The sequence below is a fragment of the Drosophila takahashii genome, chromosome 2R, assembly GCF_030179915.1.
Source record: "Drosophila takahashii strain IR98-3 E-12201 chromosome 2R, DtakHiC1v2, whole genome shotgun sequence".
NCBI classification, from domain to species: domain Eukaryota; kingdom Metazoa; phylum Arthropoda; class Insecta; order Diptera; family Drosophilidae; genus Drosophila; species Drosophila takahashii.
The window spans coordinates 17,284,414-17,306,665 of NC_091679.1; the positions used below are offsets into that span (position 1 = coordinate 17,284,414).

Consider the following 22,252-nt stretch of genomic DNA (forward strand, 5'->3'; position numbering starts at 1 on the left):
CTCCGTAATGCTTTTGTGATGCAAGTCTGAACCCTTCTTAGCGCCGTGTCGCAAGCGGTGCCCCAGCATGTTATTCCCCAATTTAGGGTCGGGAGAACAATGGCTTTAAAGAGCCGCACCTTGGCCTGAAGGGATAATCCGCTATCTGAGCGAAGTAGCAGTCCATTTTGTCCAGTTTCGTCCTCGCTGACCCACAGACACGGTCAATCTGACCCTTCCAGCATAGACGGCGGTCTAAGGTAACACCGAGGTATGTTACTCTCTGCTCGTGCTTAAGTCTATCACCATCCAAGTAAAGACTGCGGGATCGGCCAGGTCGAAGGGCAAAGGTGGCGTGTTGCGTTTTATCAACGTTTAGCGCAATATTCCAACGACGCCCAACATTCAAACTCGTTCAAAAATGTCTGGACGCGCCACGAGGCCGAGGAGGGGGTGCTGCCAGTAGCTACGAATGCAGTATCATCTGCATAGGTGGCAAGGAGAATACCACGAACCACTGGGTTTGGGAGATCGGAAGTGTAAATTGTGTACAGAACCGGGCCAAGGACGTATCCCTGTGGGACACCAGCACGAATTAAACGTAGTCAAGAAAGATGTCCACGAATGTCAACGGCAAACATCCTATGGTCCAGAAATGACACAATGAGCTTCCAGAGTCCCTCAGGCAGTAGTGGAATTAATTTATAGAATAGACCTTCATGCCAAACCCTGTCAAAAGCCTGTCTGACATCAAGAAAAACAGCCGAGCAATATTTATGACCTTCTAAGGCATCTAGAATGTGGTTCACGACTCTGTGAACCTGTTCGGCAGCGGATTGGTGACAACGGAAACCAAATTGATGGTTTGGTAGAGCGTCATTAAAGGTGTCAATATTCATAAGCCTGTTAAATACGATCCGCTCAAAAATCTTGGAAAACGTGGACAGGAGATTTATTGGCCTGTAGGACTCAGGGGAGCACGGATCTTTGCCCTTTTTGGGGACCATTGTAACTAGAGCACTTTTCCAAGGTGATGGAAAATGGCCAAGGTTGAGTGACGCATTTAAGAGAAGGCAGAGCTGTGCAATGACAGAGTTGGGAAGTGACTTTGCAACTTTACCATCGACCTTATCCATACCAGGAGCTTTTGTTGGGACCAATCGTTTAATATGATCACGGACCTCTTCCTCATCCACTGGTCGCACAACAACAGGAGGACCGAAAGAAAGTCCAAACCTAGAAATTGTGGCTCGAACTTCCTGGTCAGTTGCGAAATCGAACGGAGTAAATCGGTTTTCCAGATCATCTGCAAATACATCTGCTATTTTAGAATCACTGTGCCCAAGTGCCATCGCTTCGTTTAAGAGAAAACCTGTGAAGAGGTTGTTTTTTTAGATTTCGTGTGCATTTCCATAATGCAAACCCATGATCCTGCTTGGGATCAATGGCACTGAGATGATTCACGAAAAATTCAGATTTTGCCAATCGAATGACTTTTCTAAGTTCTGACACGGCAGCCTTCCACATTGCCAAGTCCAGGGTATGCCTTGTCCTGATCCAAACGCGGGGAAGTGTACGACCTTGTCTGGCCAAGACTGCAATTTCAGGTTTCGAAGAAGCCCACCTTGGCGGCGGTATAGGTACACTTCTCGCAGGAGGGGCGGCTTGATGGTTCTTGTCTAGCAAAACCTGAGCAAACGAATCAACGTCATCCGCAGTGACAAGCGGAGGGTTTTCTTCAATCAAAGCAGTGAGCCTGGCATTGAAACTTCTAAGCCACAGAGAAATATATCAGGAGCGGGATATGATCAGAAGAAAGGCCCGAACATTCAGAGATGGAAAGGTTGCTGCACGGGATACCTCTATACACTGCAAAATCAATGGAAGTCGGAAGATGATTATTAATCCAGGGAAAGTGCATGGGTCCCCCCGTGGCCAGAATCTGCATGGTTGAGCTAGAGACAACAGACAGCAGAGTGTTTCCACGAGGGCAGGACCGTCTGCAACCCCAGAAGCTATGGTGTGCATTCCAATCCCCTCCAATAATAAAGCGGCTACCCACAGAGCCGAAAAGGCGCAGTAATTCCGCAGCTGGCCACAAGTGACGATGACCAGGAGGACAGTAGACAGCGCTAAACGAAATTCTTCCAAATGACGTGACCAAACTTATAGCAATTGCTTGCAGATGAGGCTCAGTTATTGTGGTGCTCAGGTGATAGTCCAGGGACGATTTAATAATGATAGCAGCACCACCACGATTTCTATCATCGGGGTGGTAGGCGCAGTGCACAGCATATCCATGGATTCGAAAGAATGAACGGCTGGTAAAATGAGTCTCTGAGATTAACAAAATATCAATGTTACGTTCCTGGAGGAAGTGCTCCACCTCCAAGGATTTGCTAACTACATTTTTAGCGTTCCATATTATTATATTTAATTCGTAGTTAGTCATTGCGGCGCGTTGACTCAATGGCGTGCTTGGACATCACGCTCTGTAGCATTTGCAGCGTCGTCGTCACGACTGACATCATTTGATCAAAACATTCCAGTAGTTTTTCAATTGCCGCCGCTTGGGCATTTACAGCAGCCTCTTGCTGCTTTTGTAAGTTATTAATAAATTCCAAGAGTCTATCTGGAGCAGGTTGTTTTACCACAGGGGCCTTAGTAGTATTTTCAAAATTAGGCTGACATAGCGGACTCAATAAATTTTTAAATTCATTGGATGACGTCAAAGGCTGACTTAAGGAAACAGGATTCTGGCTTGGGAGCGGGGCAACAACAGTTTGCTTTTGAGAACGTTGACGTTCTTAAGTGCTATTGGACTTACGTTCTTCACACTGTTCTAGATAGGCAGGACAAGTGCGGGAGGGATCCTATTATGTTATTGACAATTGGAATAATGGGTATATCTGGGTATACAGGTTTTATATTGGGTTTGGGAGCTAAGGTATTTGCGTATACGTCACTTATATGGGTCAACTTTTGATAAGTACCAAATGGTAATTTCCCTCCGAATATTAAATATTATTTTTTGTTAGTTTTCTTATTTTTTGTGAAAAAAGTTTATTCAGTATTGTTTATGGCCATAAATTTAATATTTATGGCCATTTTTACTATTTTTAAGTCCACAGTGGCCTTAAATAACCGTTTTAGGCAATGTAGTCCATGTTTTCTTAAATCTAGCAATTTTTTTTTCTGAGTGTAATTAAGAGCATTTTTTTTTTAATTATCTTGGTTCCGCTTTTATCCATTTTCCTCGCAGAACATTCTCCTTACTTTTTAAAGTCCTTGTACCTAGTTTCTTGAGCTTCCTCTGACAGTTGACCTATTGCTAATAACGCTTTTGAATTCAAAAAGCGTGTATTAAAAGTGCCAAAAACAGCTGACCAAAGCAGATGAGCAACAGAGCTGATCCAAACAACTGACCGAAACAGCTTACCAACAGAAGACATTCAAAAATATAAAAAACGTATTTTTTACCGTGCAACTTTGAATTGAAATTAAAAAAGATAAAAATTAAAAAAAACAAGAGAGAACGCTATAGTCGGGTTGCTGTCCCGACCATCTAATACCCATCACTCAGCTAAAGGGAGTGCAAGGGAGATGGATATAAGAAATTTTTTTGATAGCGCATAACTTTTTAATGAATGGTCCGATTTGAAAAATATCTTCTACATTTCGATAGGTATAAATATACACAACAAAAATTGCACTTATACTTCTCGGAAATCTTTAAAGGTGTGGGCGACAGACACATTTTTGGCGCTCGGCTGAAATAAACTTTCGCTGCGTAGGAAACCCAAGAATATGTGTGGGAAATCTCAACCTTCTAGCTTTTGTAGTTTCCAAGATCTCAGCGTTCATACGGACGGACAGACGGACATGGCTAGATCGACTTGGCTAGTGATCCTGATCAAGAATATATATACTATATAGGGTCGGAAATGCTTCCTTCTAGTTGTTACATACTTTTAAACAAATACAATATATCCCTTTACTCTACGAGTAACGGGTATAAAAAACCTGTGGCCAAATTACGTTTGCTTAAGTGTACACTTGCTGAACATATTTATTAAAGCACATACACGATCGGTCAAGACGTTCTTAAGATATCGCCAGTTGAAAAAACGTGGTTTCGAGGCAAATGCGTTTTAATGTTCAGGTTCTTCCTCATTTCTTAACTGTAACTTCAAAACGATATAAAATTAAAAGAATTCTTTTAACCAAAACTTATTTAGCACTGATAATTCTCTATGTTTAATATTAAATATTTGGTCTTTATTTCCATTTTAGAAACTTTTAATTCAATTGCAATGCCATTGTATCAGAACTTTACGATACCAACATTTTTTGGCATAACCAAAGGACAAACCTTACCGATTTTTTTTGTGTTTTTAAATATAAACTATAAGGGGCATCCCCTATGTGGTTTCGTAATATATAAATGTAAAAACTTAATAACATTTAAACATTTAATTTTCTTAGTGAAAAAGTGATTTTGCTGGTCAGTTTAAAGTCTCTTCGACTTTATTTTTTCTACAGGCGTCAGAAATTGAAGGCTCCGTCCCATCTCAGACAAGAAATCCATACGCTTTAGTAATAAAATCAGGCCGTAAAGTAAAATTAAATAAACCGCAACTACATCGAGTAAATAATATTGCCACCAACTGCGTAAAGAGAAAAATTATAAATATTGGTATACTTAAGAATTCTGAATAAACTCACGTCATATTACGTGAGGGTGTCTGTAGATGATAAGCGCCATTGTGACGCAGCACATACTCCGTCCAATATACAGCAGTGTCTAGGGCTGTTGAGCGTTGATCAAGCAATAGCTTCTGGCGGTATCGGGCTGCGTTTCTATAGCGAGGATCGTGAATAACTTTCATAATAGTCTTGTGTAGCTGATTGGTCGACAGCGTCTGAAGATCTAGCTTAACGGCATATCCATCCACCTCAGCCTTAGCTGAGTTAACATCGTGATCGCAGAATACCGGCATTGTAACGACGGGCACTCCGTGAAATACCGTCTCAAACATGCTTAGCAAGCCTCCGTGGGTTACAAATGCTCTTAGCTTGGGATGGCCCAAAATGTCTTGTTGCGGTAGCCATCGTGAAAGTTTTACATTTGAAGTAAGGTCTTTTATGTCTGCGGAACTACCTTCATACTTCCACAACACATGATATGGCAGGCGTGCAAAGGTTTTCACAAGAATTTGGCGCAGCGCTTCTGGCATATTTGCAGCTTTTACGGAAGAGCCCATAGAAACATAAATAAATCCTGAGACTCCAGAAGCGCCGATGAACTCCTCAAGGTTCCTGGGAAGTTTTTTAGGTGGTTTACAGTGAATACAAGCCACCTCTGCTATATTCGGATTAAAGGCCCTAGGATAAGAAAGAACTGCGTGCCCGTTCTGCAAAATAAAGCTCACATTGCGGGACATCTCGTAAGGATGTGGTATATCGGCACCCAGGTGCTCTCGCAGCACAAGATGTGTCCGATGTATAACATACTGCAATTAAAATAAAAACGTTGTAAATTTAAGGCTACAAGCCCTCGAACCACTTACCATGTGCAAAAGTGTTTGTCCGATCTGCATGGCTGTGTTAACTGCCCGTTCATAGATACTCATTGTATCAGTAAATCGAGAATAAAAGTTTGGGGTTATAGCGTAGCTAACGGGATTTCCCGCAGTCGAGATACTGCCTGTGTAAAAGCCAACAGTGTTTATGTACATAAAGGGAACCTTAAACTGGTATATTAATCCCAGAAAGCACTCTGGGAATGCTCCGTCTATTATGACCAAGTCAAAGCTCCGGCTTGACAGCTCCTTTGTCTCTTCGTCTCCAAGCATGGCGTCACATGACTGTTAAAAGAAGATAATTTATATTTACGTATAATCGTCAAATGAGTATTTAAGGGTATATTGTATTCGTGCAAAAGTATGTAACTGGATCACTAGCCGAGTCGATTTGGCCATGTTTGTCTGTCCGTCTGTCTGACCGTCTGTCTGTCCGTCTGTCTGTCCATCTGTCTGTCCGTCTGTTTGACCGTCTGTCTGTCCGTCTGTCTGTCCGTCCGTCTCTATGAACGCTGAGATCTCGGAAACTACACTGGCAAAAAAACGTAGAAAGTTGGGATTACCCACACTTATTCTTGGGCTTCCTACGCAGGGCAAGTTTGTTTCACCCGATGGCCATGCCCCCCCTAACGCCCACAATCGCTTAAAACAATTTTAAAAGGTGTCTGGTGCCCGCGCATTTTGAGATTTGGAAAAGTAAAAATGCAGAATTTTTTTTATCAATACCTATTAAAATGAAGAAGAAATTTTTCAAATCGGACCATTTGTTCAAAAGTTATACGCAATCAAAGTTTTATATCTCCATCTCCCTCGCACTCCCTTTAGTCGGGGTACCCGACCATAGCGTTATCTCTTGTTTTACTTTTGTATGCCTAAAAGGAATATAATGTCGACATCACTATGGACGGCAGTCCATGTAGTGACGAAGCGCACCAGGAGAGTGTGCGAAGGCGACTACTATATATACACGAAAAAATGAAAATCTACTGTGATGGTCCGATCATACTGAATGATACACCTATCGAAAGGTATTGCGAAAACTAACAGGATGGCATACCAAGACTTTAAGAAAATCTCCATCTCCCTCGCACTCCCTTTAGTCGGGGTACCCGACCATAGCGTTATCTCTTGTTTTACTTTTGTATGCCTAAAAGGAATATAATGTCGACATCACTATGGACGGCAGTCCATGTAGTGACGAAGCGCACCAGGAGAGTGTGCGAAGGCGACTACTATATATACACGAAAAAATGAAAATCTACTGTGATGGTCCGATCATACTGAATGATACACCTATCGAAAGGTATTGCGAAAACTAACAGGATTGCATACCAAGACTTTAAGAAAATCAATTGGCTTGGGAGAGAGAGCGGTGAAAGTGAAAAAGTGAAAATTTCGAAATTTGGAGCTGTTGGGGCCGGTGGGGATAAATTCCCCCTCGCAATGTTTTAGTTGTATTCCTTTTGAAAATACCCGTCGAATGAGGGGTCATTTGTCAAAATCCGACGCTCCGTTCAAAAGTTATAGCCAAAATAAGATTTTCTTCTTCTTCCCAAAATGAAAATTTAATTCTGTTTGTCAGTTTGTCAGTTTGTCCAAAACATGTTTTTTAAGTTTTGAAAATTTGATATGACGTTCATCACATCGATATAAAAAACTTTTGTTCTACCACTTTTGGAAAAACTCGCTAGTTTAGCGGGAAAACAGCTATAAATAGCTAAAATTCGGAAAGCCGTAACTTCTATACTACTAAAGCTACAGACTTGTGCTGCATCTCGTTTGAAAGGTATTTTTAAATGCTATATACGCCTCTTAAATGTAATTTGTGTTAAAGTAATAGTTAAAAAAATATGAACAAAAGACAATTTTTTAAAACTTTTTTTTTAGCTTTTTTTTATTTTTCTCAAAAACGGCTCTAACGATTTTCTTTAAAACTTTAAACTGTATAGCCCTTGAGATTACTTAAATTTTGGTATATAACACATTACTGTAAAAAGTCACGTTTAAAAGTTATTTTTATACGAAAATAGCCACTTTTGCCAGCTCGAACTACTAACGCTCCCTGAGTATTGAATTTTGTGTGAGGGTATCCGAACTGTATTTTAGGGTCATGGAATCAGTAAATTTGCACTTAAGAGTTCCATATAAGAATCTTTTGTTCTACGACTTTTGGAAAAAGCCGCTACTTTAGCGGGAAAAAGCTAAAAATAGCTACATTTCGTTAGTAAGTTCTACACTACTAAAGGTACAGACATGTGCTATACCTCGTTTAAAAGGTATTTTAAAATACTTCAACGCCTTTTTAAATTAATTCGTTAAAATACAATAGTTTAAAAATTATGATTTATGACCAATTTAAATTTAAATGTTTATATTAGCACTTATGAGAGCAAAAGTAAACAAATAAAAACTTCTGATATCAAATAAAAACACCTCTTAACGAGGTAAAAAACTAGTGACGAACGCACCATCAACATAGAAAAGTTCTGATATCAACATTTGTGACGAAAAATTATTACACTCGTCATTAAATAGACTTTCTAATATTTTCTCATTCGGCACGCTGCAATAGAAAATGCCTGTGAAGGGAAAAAGGCTGGAATAGTTTGCTAGGGCGGGCCGAATGTGAAAGTCTATTTAATGACGAGTGTAATAATTTTTCGTCACAAATGTTGATATCAGAACTTTTGTATGTTGATGGTTGTTTTTATTTGATTTAAATATATTCCGAAAAATTACACTAAACAAAATATAAACGTGACTGAAAAATTACCTCACTTTACAAAATACAATACAACAACAACAGAAACAAGTAAAAGGGAAAGACGTGCTACACCTCAAGCTCCGTGTTGACTCGTTTTTTCTGAGTTCCCGCTACTGTTACGACCAACAATAAGCTTCAACAAATCGTCCCGGAGCCTAAGTCGTCTGCACATTCTGATGGTTCTCCCGTATCGTTGCTGATTGTGGTAAAACAAAACTATTTTCTTCGCTTCGCAAAAACTACTCATATTCCGAAGACCACTCAAATCGTCGCAAACACGGTGAAAAACGGCAAAAAGGCGGAAAACTCTCTTGAGCCAGAAAGCGTGTCAAAAGTAAGCCAAAAACTAGAGGTGGACCAGGTCAGCTGTTGTCACCATTCACACGGCACGATCACACCACCGCAGAAGTGTGACTGCTAAAAGAGTTCGTGCTGTAGCAGCTAGCTTATTTTTCGCCAAACCATTTTAAATTCTAACTGCCTAAACATGCCACAACCGCCAGCAAAAAGAACCAGGGAAAAAACTTCCACTGAGTTAAGTTCTCCAACAGATGGGCTTTGGGAAAAAATAAGCCAGAAGTTTGCTGAGCAAACTGATTTCTTTAAAAACCATATGGCTGAACTGGAGAATCGCATTACGACCAAAATTACTGTTACGCTGGACGCTATTAACAGTGATATGTCGGAAATCTTGAAGAGAGTTGAGCGTTTGGAGAGTGAGGTTGCCGAAATCCGGGGCTTGCGAGACCAAGTCAATCGCCTAAGGTCGGCATCTGAGCTGCAGCAAAATGAAAGGGTAGCTTGTGAACTCCGCCTTCATGGGGTACCATTTAATCAAGGCGAAGATGTGAGGGCATTGTTTCACACCCTTTGCTTTAACCTTAAAGTTACCCCCACCCCAAGAATTCGAGATATATTCCGGATGAAACCCTCTAGGAACGGTGGTTCTATAGTTGACCCAATTATAATGATCAAGTTTGATAGACTTGAGGACAAGGTTAACCTAATGCGTACCGTGGGTGCACTACGGCGTGAAACGAAAAGCCAACTTTCTCTAAGTTACGTTGGCATAGATTCGACCACTCCAATCTATCTGAACGAACAGCTGACTAAAACCAACTATGAGATTTTTAAAGCAGCCATGCACATGAAGCGTCAGAAGGTCCTATTGGCTGTCTTCACTCGTCGAGCAATGGTTCACGTAAAGAAGACGGGCAGTGATCAGGTCCTATGCATTGGGAACATGAAGGCCCTTACCGACATTAATCCTTATCGGCATGAGACACCTGCTGAAACTGACTCTACGAAGGATGGAGCGACACCTAATTTATTTCGTTAATGCAGTTCATCTAAATGTTCTATATGTTCATTTTAAGGTATTATTAGATATATTTATATTTACTTTCAATTGCAATTTGTATTTTTATTATATTATGTGTGGTACTGTGTGTGTGTTCCAGGTCTTAGCACTTCAAAATACTTATTCTTCTTTTACTTATGTCTGCAATCGAGCCTAATCAAAACCCTAACAGCCATGCATTGATCAGAATTCTTTTTAAACAAACTCCTGGTCTGAAAATATGTCACATAAATGCGCAAAGTCTGACTAATAAAATCGATGAGTTCAGTACCTATTCGAAAATTCAAAAGTCGATGTCATCTGTGTTTCCGAAGCTTGGTTCACGTCCGATATCAGTAGTTCATATCTTCGTTGTGCTGATTACAATCTGTTTCGTTCTGATAGAGTAAATCATGGCGGCGGTGTTGCTATTTTTGTCCGTAAACAATTAAAATGTAAAGTTATACGTCAGCAAGAGCTAGAGAGTGCAATAGAATACTTATTTGTAGAAGTACGAGGAACAAATTCTCAAAACATTCTTATTGGCTGTGCCTATAGACCACATCGTACTACTAGCTACTCAGATCTACTTGGCAATCTGACTGCCCTAACATGGACATACAAAAATGTTGTATTAACCGGTGATTTCAACAGTGACCTTTTAACTGATACTAGTCTCTGCGCAGAACTATTATCACTCGGACTTCAGCCAGCAAATGTCATACACCCTTTAGTTTTGTTTGTGTGAGTCAGTGTGATGTCCTACAGTCCATGTTAAATATAAAATCAAGTGCAATGGGTCTCGATAATATACATCCAAAATTTTTACTAATCCTTGTCCCCAAGCTACTTCCATATATAACACACATTTTTAATACAGCAATAACATCTTCGACATTTCCAACATGCTGGAAGACAGCCAAAGTACTTCCTATACCAAAAATAAAGGGTGAATATAGACCGATATCCATACTTTCCTTTCTATCCAAAGAATTTGAGCGCCTAGTCTCCACTCAAATTAATTTGTATCTTCACGATAACTCACTGTTGAATACACGACAACATGGCTTTCGGAAAACGCGTAGTTGTATGACAGCAATTTTAAAAATTTCAGAGGATATTCGCATGAAAATGGATGACAGGCAAGTTACATTTCTAACCCTGCTAGACTATATCAAGGCTTTCGACACTGTCGATCATTTTATTCTGTGTACTAAGTTAGAAAAACTATATAATTTTTCAAACCCAGCTACAAGCTTGGTAAGAATATACCTAATGGGCCGATCTCAATGTGTTGTAACGGAGTCTGAGACCTCAGACTTTTTATTTACTAAGCGTGGTGTCCCCCAAGGGTCGGTCCTTGGACCATTACTGTTTTCGATATATGTGAACGATCTTCCAAATGTCTTGTCTAATTGTGAAGTCCAGATGTATGCTGACGATATGCAAATGTATGTGAGTCGTCCGTATAGCCGTATATCTGAATGTATTGATGTCAGTAATAGTGAACTTAAACAAGTAAGCAATTGGGCTATGAATAACGGTCTTCAAATAAATCCAAAAAAATCCAAATGTTTGATAATTTTTAAAAAAGAAATAAACGCACCATTGCAAAGGCTAAAGATTGATACTGATGAGATTGAATACGTAAATCGAGCTAACAACCTCGGAATTGTGTTCAACAGCACTCTTTCGTGGTCCAATCATATTAACTATATAGTTGGTAAGACGTATTGTCAACTACGTCAATTAAAACTGATCCAGAGTATTTTACAAACTCATAGTAAAATGGTATTAGCAAAGTCGATTATAATTCCTTCATTATTATACTGCATTGAAATATTTGGAAAATGTGACTCAATAAGTAGGAATAAGTTAACCGTAGCATACAACAATATAGCAAGATTTATTTTCAATATTAAACCACACGATTCAATTTCAATTCATGCTAAACAAATCTTTGGACTAGACTTTTCCACATTAGTTGAATTTAGGACACTGATTCTCCTTCACAAAATAGTCACGACCAAGGAACCGAATTACGTGTTTTCGTTTCTCAACTTTGCACAATCAGCCAGAACGAATAATATAATTCCCACAAGAATCAACTTTTCCTCAAGTGAAAATCACTTCTTTGCACACAGAAAAAAAAATTGATATGAAATTGCACTCAAGTTAACATTATTTCATATCAAATTTGGGCCGATATTAATTAATGCAAGATTGATATTTCGAACATATCAAGTTGATATTTTCGAGAATATCAAGTTGATATTTTCGAGAATATCAAGTTGATATTTTTAAATATCAATTCAATCTTAAGAAAGATTAGTGTTTAAAATAACATTTGAACTTTTTGGTCATCAAAATGATATTTTTTATATCAATTTTTGTCATCAAAATGATATTTTTTATATCAATTTTGTTCATCAAAATGATATTATTTCGTGTATATTAGTACCCCCCAGTAAAACAGAAATTTTTATTTTATATTAAAACAATGTAATTCTAATCATTTCACATTTTTTTGAGTCGGTGTACATATGTATAGGTGGGCCAGCAAAATCTTCAATATTTTATTATTTTAGTTTTGCCTGTGACACACACAACGTAAAACTGCGGCCGGCACACACACACACGCACATTCAGAACCGAAATGTCTTTAAATTGTGTGCTAACTCGACGGCAAAGTTAAAATCACCACAACTTTGTAATGTTTAGCACTCAATAAAAAAAATAAATTGATTTCATTTGACAATAAAAACACCTTGTTCTCGAATATTTTTGGTCTCAAAGTTGGGCCAGCTGTTTTTGCAGTGCTGCACAATCTCACATTGGTACAGTGTTGTAAACTGTGGAACACTATTTCTCCCTTTCGAACTAAATTCGAAACGACATTTGATATTTTTTCATATCAAAGTCATACGATTTCATATAAATTGTAAATATACTTGTTTTAAATACCGAATTCAGTATTTTTTTTCAAAAATTAATATGAAATAAGATCAAAATAATATTTCTTCATGTTAGAATGATATGACGAAACTTGATCCTTAAAAAAGATCAAATTAACCAACAAATATCAATTTGATATTTTGTCATATTTTTTTCTGTGCATGGGCTGTTAAGCTTTGGAATAATTTACCACACAGTTTAAAGAATACAAGAAGTGCTGGACAGTTTCGGAAAGAATTATTATTAATGTTAAAAAATAACTAACCCACACCCACAACCACACACAACTAATTATAAATCCAAGAACTAACTATAGATAAGAATTCAAAATTGTACTACGGATAATAATCAAAACTTGCAAATATGTTTAAGTAATTATGTAAAACTTTCTGTAAGATTGTAAACTTTGTTTTGTGACTAGTGCTTTATTATTAAGTTAAATTGTTAACTTTAGCGCTAGGAAGATAAATAATTAATTTAATTAATTTAAATAATTAAATAAATTCACCCTCTTCCTCATCGAAGACAACCTTGATTTTCCGGTTATGTAAATCTCCCTGATTAAGAAATAGGTACTTAACATTTTTCGTATGGTGTCAATTTTTTTTTTTTCTATATTCTATATTTCTATACACGAAGAAATGAAAATCTGCTGTGATGGTCCGATCATAATGAATACACCTATCGAATGGTATTGCAAAAACTTAAAGGATTGCATACCAAGACTTTAAGAAAATTAATTGGCTTGGGAGAGAGAGCGGTGAAAGTGAAAAAGTGAAAATTTCGAAATTTGGAGCTGTTGGGGCCGGTGGGGATAAATGCCCCCTCGCAATGTTTTAGTTGTATTCCTTTTGAAAATACCCGTCGAATGAGGGGTCATTTGTCAAAATCCGACGCTCCGTTCAAAAGTTATAGCCAAAATAAGATTTTCTTCGTCTCCCCAAAATGAAAATTTAATTCTGTTTGTCAGTTTGTCAGTTTGTCAGTTTGTCCAAAACATGTTTTTTAAGTTTTGAAAATTTGATATGACGTTCATCACATCGATATAAAAAACTTTTGTTCTACCATTTTTGGAAAAACTCGCTAGTTTAGCGGGAAAACAGCTATAAGTAGCTAAAATTCGGAAAGCCGTAACTTCTATACTACTAAAGCTACAGGCTTGTGCTGCATCTCGTTTGAAAGGTATTTTTAAATGCTATAAACGCCTTCTATATGCAATTTGTGTAAATGTAATAGTTAAAAAAATATGAACAAGAGACAATTTTTTAAAACTTTTTTTTTAGCTTTTTTTTTTTTTTCTCAAAAACGGCTCTAACGATTTTCTTTAAAACCTTAAACTGTATAGCCCTTGAGATTCCTTAAATTTTGGTATATAACACATTACTGTAAAAAGTCACGTTTAAAAGTTATTTTTATTCGAAAATAGCCACTTTTGCCAGCTCGAACAATTAACGCTCCCTGAGTATTGAATTTTGTGGGAGAGTATCCGAACTGTATTTTAGGGTCATGGAATCAGTAAATTTGCACTTAAGAGTTCCATATAGGAATCTTTTGTTATACGACTTTTGGAAAAAGCCGCTACTTTAGCGGGAAAAAGCTAAAAATAGCTAAATTTCGTTAGTTTGTAAGTTCTGCACTACTAAAGGTACCGACATGTGCTATACATCGTTTAAAAGGTATTTTGAAATACTTAAACGCCTTTTTAACTTAATTTGTTTAAATACAATGGCTTACAAATTATGATTGACCAATTTAAATTTAAATGTATCTATATATTAGCTCCTATGAGAGCAAATGTAAACAAACAAAAACTTCTGATATCAAATAAAAACACCTCTTAACGAGGTAAAAAACTAGTGACGATCGCACCTTCAACATACAAAAGTTCTGATATCAACATTTGTGACGAAAAATTATTACACTCGTCATTAAATAGACTTTCTAATATTTTCTCATTCGGCACGCTGCAATAGAAAATGCCTGCGAAGGGAAAAAGACTGGAATAGTTTGCTAGGGCGGGCCGAATGAAAAAATATTATATCGGACGATCACATCAGATGGCCCTAAATAGATTCCTACACCTGGAACGCCGCCTTAAACGATCACCAGATGAATGGATTATGGAAACGGAATTAACGAATATAATATATAATAACGCAAGCGAAGAGTACTGAACGACAGATCACCCAAGTAAGCGCCAGCAACATATCGCTATCTTCTTGTGTGCTTCCACATCACGCGGTTATAAAGGAGGAAAGCCTATCCACCAAACAAAGGATCGTGTTCGACGCATCCGCCAAGACTTCCAATGGTCGGTCACTAAACGACAACTGTGTGTGGGACAAGCATTGCAAAATAACCTGGCTGTAGTTATTCTGAATCGGAGGAAATATCCGTACGCATTCACAGCAGACATCCAAAAGATGTATCGATGCATAAACGTACATCACGACGACCATTAGTACCAACGGATCCTTTGGAGGGCAGCCGACGGCGAAATCTACGAATATTGTCTCACAACGGTAACTTTCGGCACAGCATCCCCCCCGTCTACCGCGATTCGAGTGCTGAGCGAGACATGTCCTGAAGCACGAGATGTACGTCGATGACATGCTTACCGGCGACTATACAGTTGAGGCAGCAAAGGACAAAATGGAGCAAGTATCTGGAGCCCTTCGAAATGCATGCATGGAGTTAAGGAAGTGGGCGAGCAACAGTCCATCATTGTTGGCAGAAATTCCCATCGAGCACAGATGCAGCAGTACTCTGCTACAAAAGGACAGTGAGGACCAGGTCAAGACATTGGGAATGTACTGGATACCAAGTTTAGATGTGTTCAAATACAAAATCCTTCACAAACCTCCGATTATCAATACGAAAAGACTAATCCTATCTAATATCTCACGATTATTCGACCAGCTCTGCCTGATTACCCCGATTATCATATCGGCTAAAATTATATTAAAGGAAATAATGGTGTCAACGACCACACAGTGCGATGGAACCATCACCGGATTGGAATGGAATGACCCAGTTCCTTCGCATCTCGCGTCACGTTGGACGCAGTTTCTCAATGATTTAGATGACATCAAAACCATCACTATATCACGCTGGACCGAACTCTCCTCCGACTTCGGAGAGCGTTATCAAATCCACGCCTTTTGTGACGGCTCATCCGTAGCCTACGCAGCGGCAGTCTACTTACGTGTACAGCAAACTAATTCACATTATGTTTCCCTACTTACAGCCAAAAGCAAAGTTTCTCCTACGAAACCCCTAACCATTCCAAGAACCGAATTAAGCGGAGCAGTTCTCGCCGTTAAGCTGGTACGATGGGTATTGGAAAATAATACATGGACCGACGAGCCCATTCCGGTATTCTGCTGGACAGATGCAACTATCGTTTTACATTGGATAAACGGAGACCCAAATCGTTGAAAAACTTTTGTGGCAAACAGGGTGGCATATATCCGTGCACACTCAAACCCACACCAATGAAGACACGTGAGCACCAACGAAAATCCTGCCGATCTTGCCACTCGCGGGAGAAGTCCCAAGGAGCTTTCTACATCGTCCCTGTGGTGGAACGGCCCAGCTTGGTTGAGTCTCAACGACAATGATTGGCCTACCAATTCCATCCCACCAATTGTCGACCCAAGTATTTTAGAAGCCAAAACAGACAAGATCAACATCCACATGCTCGTAAAGGAAGACAGCATTCTCAAACGCTATTCAACCTTTAGCCGTCTGATCCGCATGACCGCCTACATTCTCAGGTTTAGTATAAATTCTCGGCACAAGGCTGATCGACTGAATGGTCATCTAAAATTAAGAGAACTCAATGACGCCCTCCTCGGCATAGTTCGATTGGTTCAAGCTGAATCGTTTACAGCGGACCTAAAGGCAATACGTTCTTCTAAACCACTTCCGAAGCTAAGCAAACTACGAAATCTAAACCCATTCATCGAAGATAACGTTCTTCGCGTGCGTGGCCGCTTAAGTCACGCGCAATTATCGTTCAATCGTAAACATCCGATAATCTTACCAGCACTCATTCACAGATCTTGTCATTAAGGATGCACATCATGCCACGCTTCATGGAGGAGTTCAGCTGACCTTAGCGCAGACACGTTTACGCTTTTGGATTGTAAACGGACGCGTAGCTACCAAAAGGATGATGCGAGGATGCAAGCAATATTTTCGTGCTTGCCCAACAACTGGCAAGCAACTCATGGGAAATTTGCCGACTCATCGAATCAACCCGCCATGTCGTCCCTTTTGGGCTACCGGCATCGACTACACCGGAGCCATTGAACTAAAGGCTGCCCGACTGAGAGGAACAGCAACGTATAAGGGTTATATCGCCATATTCATCTGTTTGGCTGTCCAAGGCTGTCCACCTGGAGGTAGTCACCGGGCTCACATCGGATCATCTTCTGTGGGCACTGGATCGGTTCATAGGACGACGCGGACGATGTCGTCACATATATAGCGACAATGGCACCAATTTTGTGGGCGCGGACAAAGCACTTCGGAATGAACTCTCAAGGCAGCGGGACAACGAGAACACGGCCGCAGCAAGATTAGTTGACAAGCAAATTGAATGGCACTTTAGCCCGCCCCCATCGCCGAATTTTGGAGGGCTGTGGGAGGCGAACGTTAAATCAGTCAAACACCATTTGACTAGAATGGCTGGAAGCTCCTGCCTCACTAATGAAGAGTTTTCGACGGTACTCATACGCATAGAAGCATGTCTGAATTCGCGGCCACTGTGCCCCCTTACCGCAGACCCCGAAGATCTAAGCTACCTCACTCCAGGACATTTTTTAATAGGCGATGCCATGTAGAGCCCCATCAACTAAGTTCAAAGAAACCTTTCTCAACCAGCAAAGGATGATCCATGGGTTCTGGAAGAAATGGACTCAGAATTGGCTTGCCCATTTGCAGAAACGGCCAAAATGGTGTGAAGTCACAGAAAATCTGCAACTCAATGACCTGGTGATTCTGAAGGATGACGGGACTCCGCCTGCTCAATGGAAATTAGGGCGAATCATTCAGTTACATCCCGGCTTGCATTCTACAGCGCTGACTCAACGAGAATCATATCATGCTACCTCGAGCATTGCCGGGCGGCGTGTGCAGTTTTGTCATCGCTAGTTTCTGGCGAGAAAGCCGAGAGATTAAGAAAAAGGAGAACGGTTCGAGTTGGTCACACTACGAAGAACTTGGAATAAGAAAGGAAGACACCGTGAATTTGATCCGCGAAATAACCTTGAATTTGTACCCCTAAGTGCACAATATATAAACCATATATCAGTATCAACCCAATCTTCTTTTCATTGTTTGCCTCTTCAGTCAAGCACAAACAAATACTTAAAAAAATGTTAAAAACTTAAAAAATTAAACTTAAGAATTTGGGCCATAGAAGAACGATTGAGCCAAAAATAATCTTGATCGGAGCAGCGGTTTAGATTTTTTAAATCGAAAAGTTAATTTTAAATGTAGCCCCCAAATTATGGGGGCTATTGAAATTTCTCTTAGATTTCTAATTAGGCCTATTCAAGACCTAAAATTCTGCAAAATCCAAATTTCAAAATTCCAACCACTTTAGACGTTAAGCTTAAAAAACAAAGCTTTTTTGCTCTGAATATGGATATTGGAGCTATTTGGGGCCACTGGGGGACATGTCGGACCTTAGTGGGCGCCTACGCCCCCAATGGAATACTCTGTAAAAATTTGGCTGCTCTAGCTCTTACGGTTTGGGCTGTGGTCGTATCCCATTAAAAATCGGAGTTTCATTTTATAATCTTTAGAGATTTTCAACAAAATAAAACAAAATTAAATTATAATTTCAATTTTTTATTTATTCATCATCCTCATCACTACAGTCAGAACAGTCAAATATGTATATTCGCATACTTATTTTGAGAACTGGGAGGCCTTTTAAATTTTTTAAATTCTAGCCTTGACAATTAATGCAAATCCGCCGGCCTTGTTCTAAATGCCGCTCGGATTTGGTAAAAATTACCTAGAGTTTTCACGGTATAGATATAAGTAAGTATTTCGTTGGGACTTATTCTAAACTTATCCGATAAGGTTTATGGTTCTTTTATAAGAAAGATAATTTATCCTAATTAACGAAATAAGTGTTTTGGCTCGGAATACCCCATTTTTTATGTGAAATTTGAACGGAGCCATTTAAAAGGGACTTTGTTTTTCGACTTTGGCATCTCTGTATGCTCTAGCAGTTTGCAACACTATGTTTCTTACACTGATTTTTAATACTATTCTGTCGAAAGCCTTGCAAAACTGCAAAGGGACCAAAGGGAAATACTAAAAAAAGTCCCTAACAACTAAGGGAAATCAAATAAAAACACCTCTTAACGAGGTAAAAAACTAGTGACGATCGCACCTTCAACATACAAAAGTTCTGATATCAACATTTGTGACGAAAAATTATTACACTCGTCATTAAATAGACTTTCTAATATTTTTTCATTCGGCCCGCCCTAGCAAACTATTCCAGTCTCTTTCCCTTCGCAGGCATTTTCTATTGCAGCGTGCCGAATGAGAAAATATTAGAAAGTCTATTTAATGACGAGTGTAATAATTTTTCGTTACAAATGTTGATATCAGAACTTTTGTATGTTGAAGGTGCGATCGTCACTAGTTTTTTACCTCGTTAAGAGGTGTTTTTATTTGATATCAGAAGTTTTTGTTTGTTTACATTTGCTCTCATAGGAGCTAATATATACATACATTTAAATTTAAATTGGTCAATCATAATTTGTAAGCCATTGTATTTAAACAAATTAAGTTAAAAAGGCGTTTAAGTATTTCAAAATACCTTTTAAACGATGTATAGCACATGTCGGTACCTTTAGTAGTGCAGAACTTACAAACTAACGAAATTTAGCTATTTTTAGCTTTTTCCCGCTAAAGTAGCGGCTTTTTCCAAAAGTCGTATAACAAAAGGTTCCTATATGGAACTCTTAAGTGCAAATTTACTGATTCCATGACCCTAAAATACAGTTCGGATACTCTCCCACAAAATTCAATACTCAGGGAGCGTTAATTGTTCGAGCTGGCAAAAGTGGCTATTTTCGAATAAAAATAACTTTTAAACGTGACTTTTTACAGTAATGTGTTATATACCAAAATTTAAGGAATCTCAAGGGCTATACAGTTTAAGGTTTTAAAGAAAATCGTTAGAGCCGTTTTTGAGAAAAAAAAAAAAAAGCTAAAAAAAAAGTTTTAAAAAATTGTCTCTTGTTCATATTTTTTTAACTATTACATTTACACAAATTGCATATAGAAGGCGTTTATATCATTTAAAAATACCTTTCAAACGAGATGCAGATGCAGCATTAAGGAAATGTTAAATATGCATTTTAAAAACTTTTTACCTACTATGATTTATCTTGGTTTCGAACTGGGGACCTCTCGCATCAGAGGCAGACGCCTTACCAACTGGGCCATCGAACCATTTTGCGCGCGAGCGAACTCTTGACAAGTATAAACGAAATCGATACTCGAGTAAAACATCGCCGAACTTCGAACTTCGAAAACCAAAAATGATAATTATTGGGATCGATGTGAACCTAGTTTTATCAAAATGACACTATTTAGTATCAAATACGATTTTTCTGAAAACGCGGTGTACTTTTGACACTCATTTGGGAGCAAATTGACCCCAAAAATTTGATCCTAGGGGCAGTGTCATTTTAACCCACAGTTATTAAATTGACACTCAGGATTTTTTTTTTGGGTGTAGGGAGATTGCCGTTCACATCAAGCGTGCAGGATTGACAATCAATATTGGCAAAAGTCATTTTTGCATGCGACGTGTACGTTATCTGGGACATATCATAGGCGATTGCGGAATTCGAACAGATCCTGATAAGGTTAAAGCAATCACCGAGTTTCCTGTCCCGAAAAGCCTGCGAGGTTTGAGGAGTTTTATGGGTTTATGTGTTTGGAAACGCAAATTCGTTCCGAATTTTGCCTCACTCGCTTCTCCTTTAACCGATTTAATGACAACCAAACGAAGGTTCAGTTTAACTAAAAGCCTTTGAACTCTTGAAGAGTCGTCTCAGCGAGGCTCCGGTGTTTTGTAGCCCGGTAAAAGTATATATTCCAAAGTTACATTTTTAGTGCGAAAGTTATCCCCGGCATCTCAGCGAACCGAAAAACCACAGCTTAAATATCCAGCGCAGCGCCGAGTCCTAGCTGGTAAGTTTCTAAAGCGTAGGGTCTGGGTGAATTCAAACTTAGCTTGGAATTTATTTAATTAGGCTTGGCGATTAACAAAATCAATTGGAAAGCAAACAGACGAAATTGAGTGCATATTGGCGAGCCTAAAACCGAAGAATACCGAAGTCTTGCAACAACAAAGAATCTCCAAAACGCCGCCCAGATTGAGTTTTTTTTAGATTCGCGCAGTTGTCGCGCAGCCGCCTTCGAGGGCGATTTATTTTACGCCGGGGAAAATATGACTCGGAACCGTTAAACGTCGCCGGAATCAGAAAAATTGCAGTCTCGGAAAAAGAGGGAAATTTTCTTTTCATGTGTGCCCGATTTATGTGGCGTGAAAAGTTTTAAAAATTCTGTAAAAGTCCCCCAAAGCCCACAGAAAATCGCCCAGCAAGTTCTCCAAAGGGTCAAATACCCAAAAGTGGAAAAAAATGTTATGTAAAAGAATAGAGCAGAGTCAAGCAGCCGAAGTTCTTGTAGTTAAGTTTTAGCATAAGAGATTAATTTTTTTTAAATTTAATTTAATGTAATTGCATAACGGCCATGCGGTGAAAAAAAAAGACGAGCGAAAATGATGATGAAAGGGCAGAGGCCAATTTGAGTGGTTTTTGAAAAAAAATATTGAGTGATTTCTGTCCGGGGCTAAATCGCATTTTTTTTTGTGTCGTTTTTATCTTAAAAAAAAAAAAATTAAGTTCTGCGGTACGTATGTGCCAGAAAAAGAATATTTTCTAAAGTTCCAGGTCTATCCCGAGAAAGCGCTTTCGTCGAGGAGGACTTCAGCTAAAATTTTGGTGAGCGATATATTACTTACATAAACGATGAAATAACCAAAAAAAAAATCCCTAGTTAAAAAGAAAATGCGATATATAAAATTTTCTTTAACGTCAAATCAATAAAAAAAAAAATCCCACAAAAGAATGAAAGCCTAAAATAAATGAAAACAAATGAGTGGCAGAAAATCAATCATACACTTCAAGATAATTTAAGAAATTGTATTTGCTTTTTTTGCTGCTCAAATTTATGGCTATGTTTGCCAGAGAAATCTGATTCGCCTTTCTAAATTTTTCCATTTTTAATTTCATCTTTATATATTTAAATCCAGTCTCATCGCATGAATGCCTAACCTTTTTATATAAATTATATTTTTATTCTATATTTTATACCGATTTCATATATATATTATATTTTTATATTGTATAAATACCCGTTACTCGTAGAGTAACCCCATAAAGTATATATATTCTTGATCAGGGTCACTAGCCGAGTCGGTCTAGCCATGTCCGTCGGTCTAGCCATGTCCGTCTGTCCGTCTCTCCGTCTGTCCGTCTGTCCGTCTGTATGAACGCTGAGATCTCGGAAACTACAAAAGCTAGAAGG

The 22,252-nt window shown here is 38.8% G+C and overlaps 1 protein-coding gene across 1 annotated transcript in view; it reads right to left on the reverse strand.

Annotated features, from left to right (window-relative positions):
* Positions 1–4,235: 4,235 nt before the first annotated feature.
* Ugt50B3 (UDP-glycosyltransferase family 50 member B3) overlaps positions 4,236–22,252 on the reverse strand; it is a 47,041-nt gene continuing 29,024 nt past the window's right edge. The window contains exons 4-6 of the mRNA XM_044392761.2: positions 5,550–5,846; positions 4,705–5,492; positions 4,236–4,646 (exon numbers count right to left, since the gene is read on the reverse strand). Coding sequence (XP_044248696.1) covers positions 4,490–4,646; positions 4,705–5,492; positions 5,550–5,846 — 1,242 coding nt within the window. The 3' untranslated portion in view covers positions 4,236–4,489. The remainder of the gene's footprint in view (positions 4,647–4,704; positions 5,493–5,549; positions 5,847–22,252) is intronic.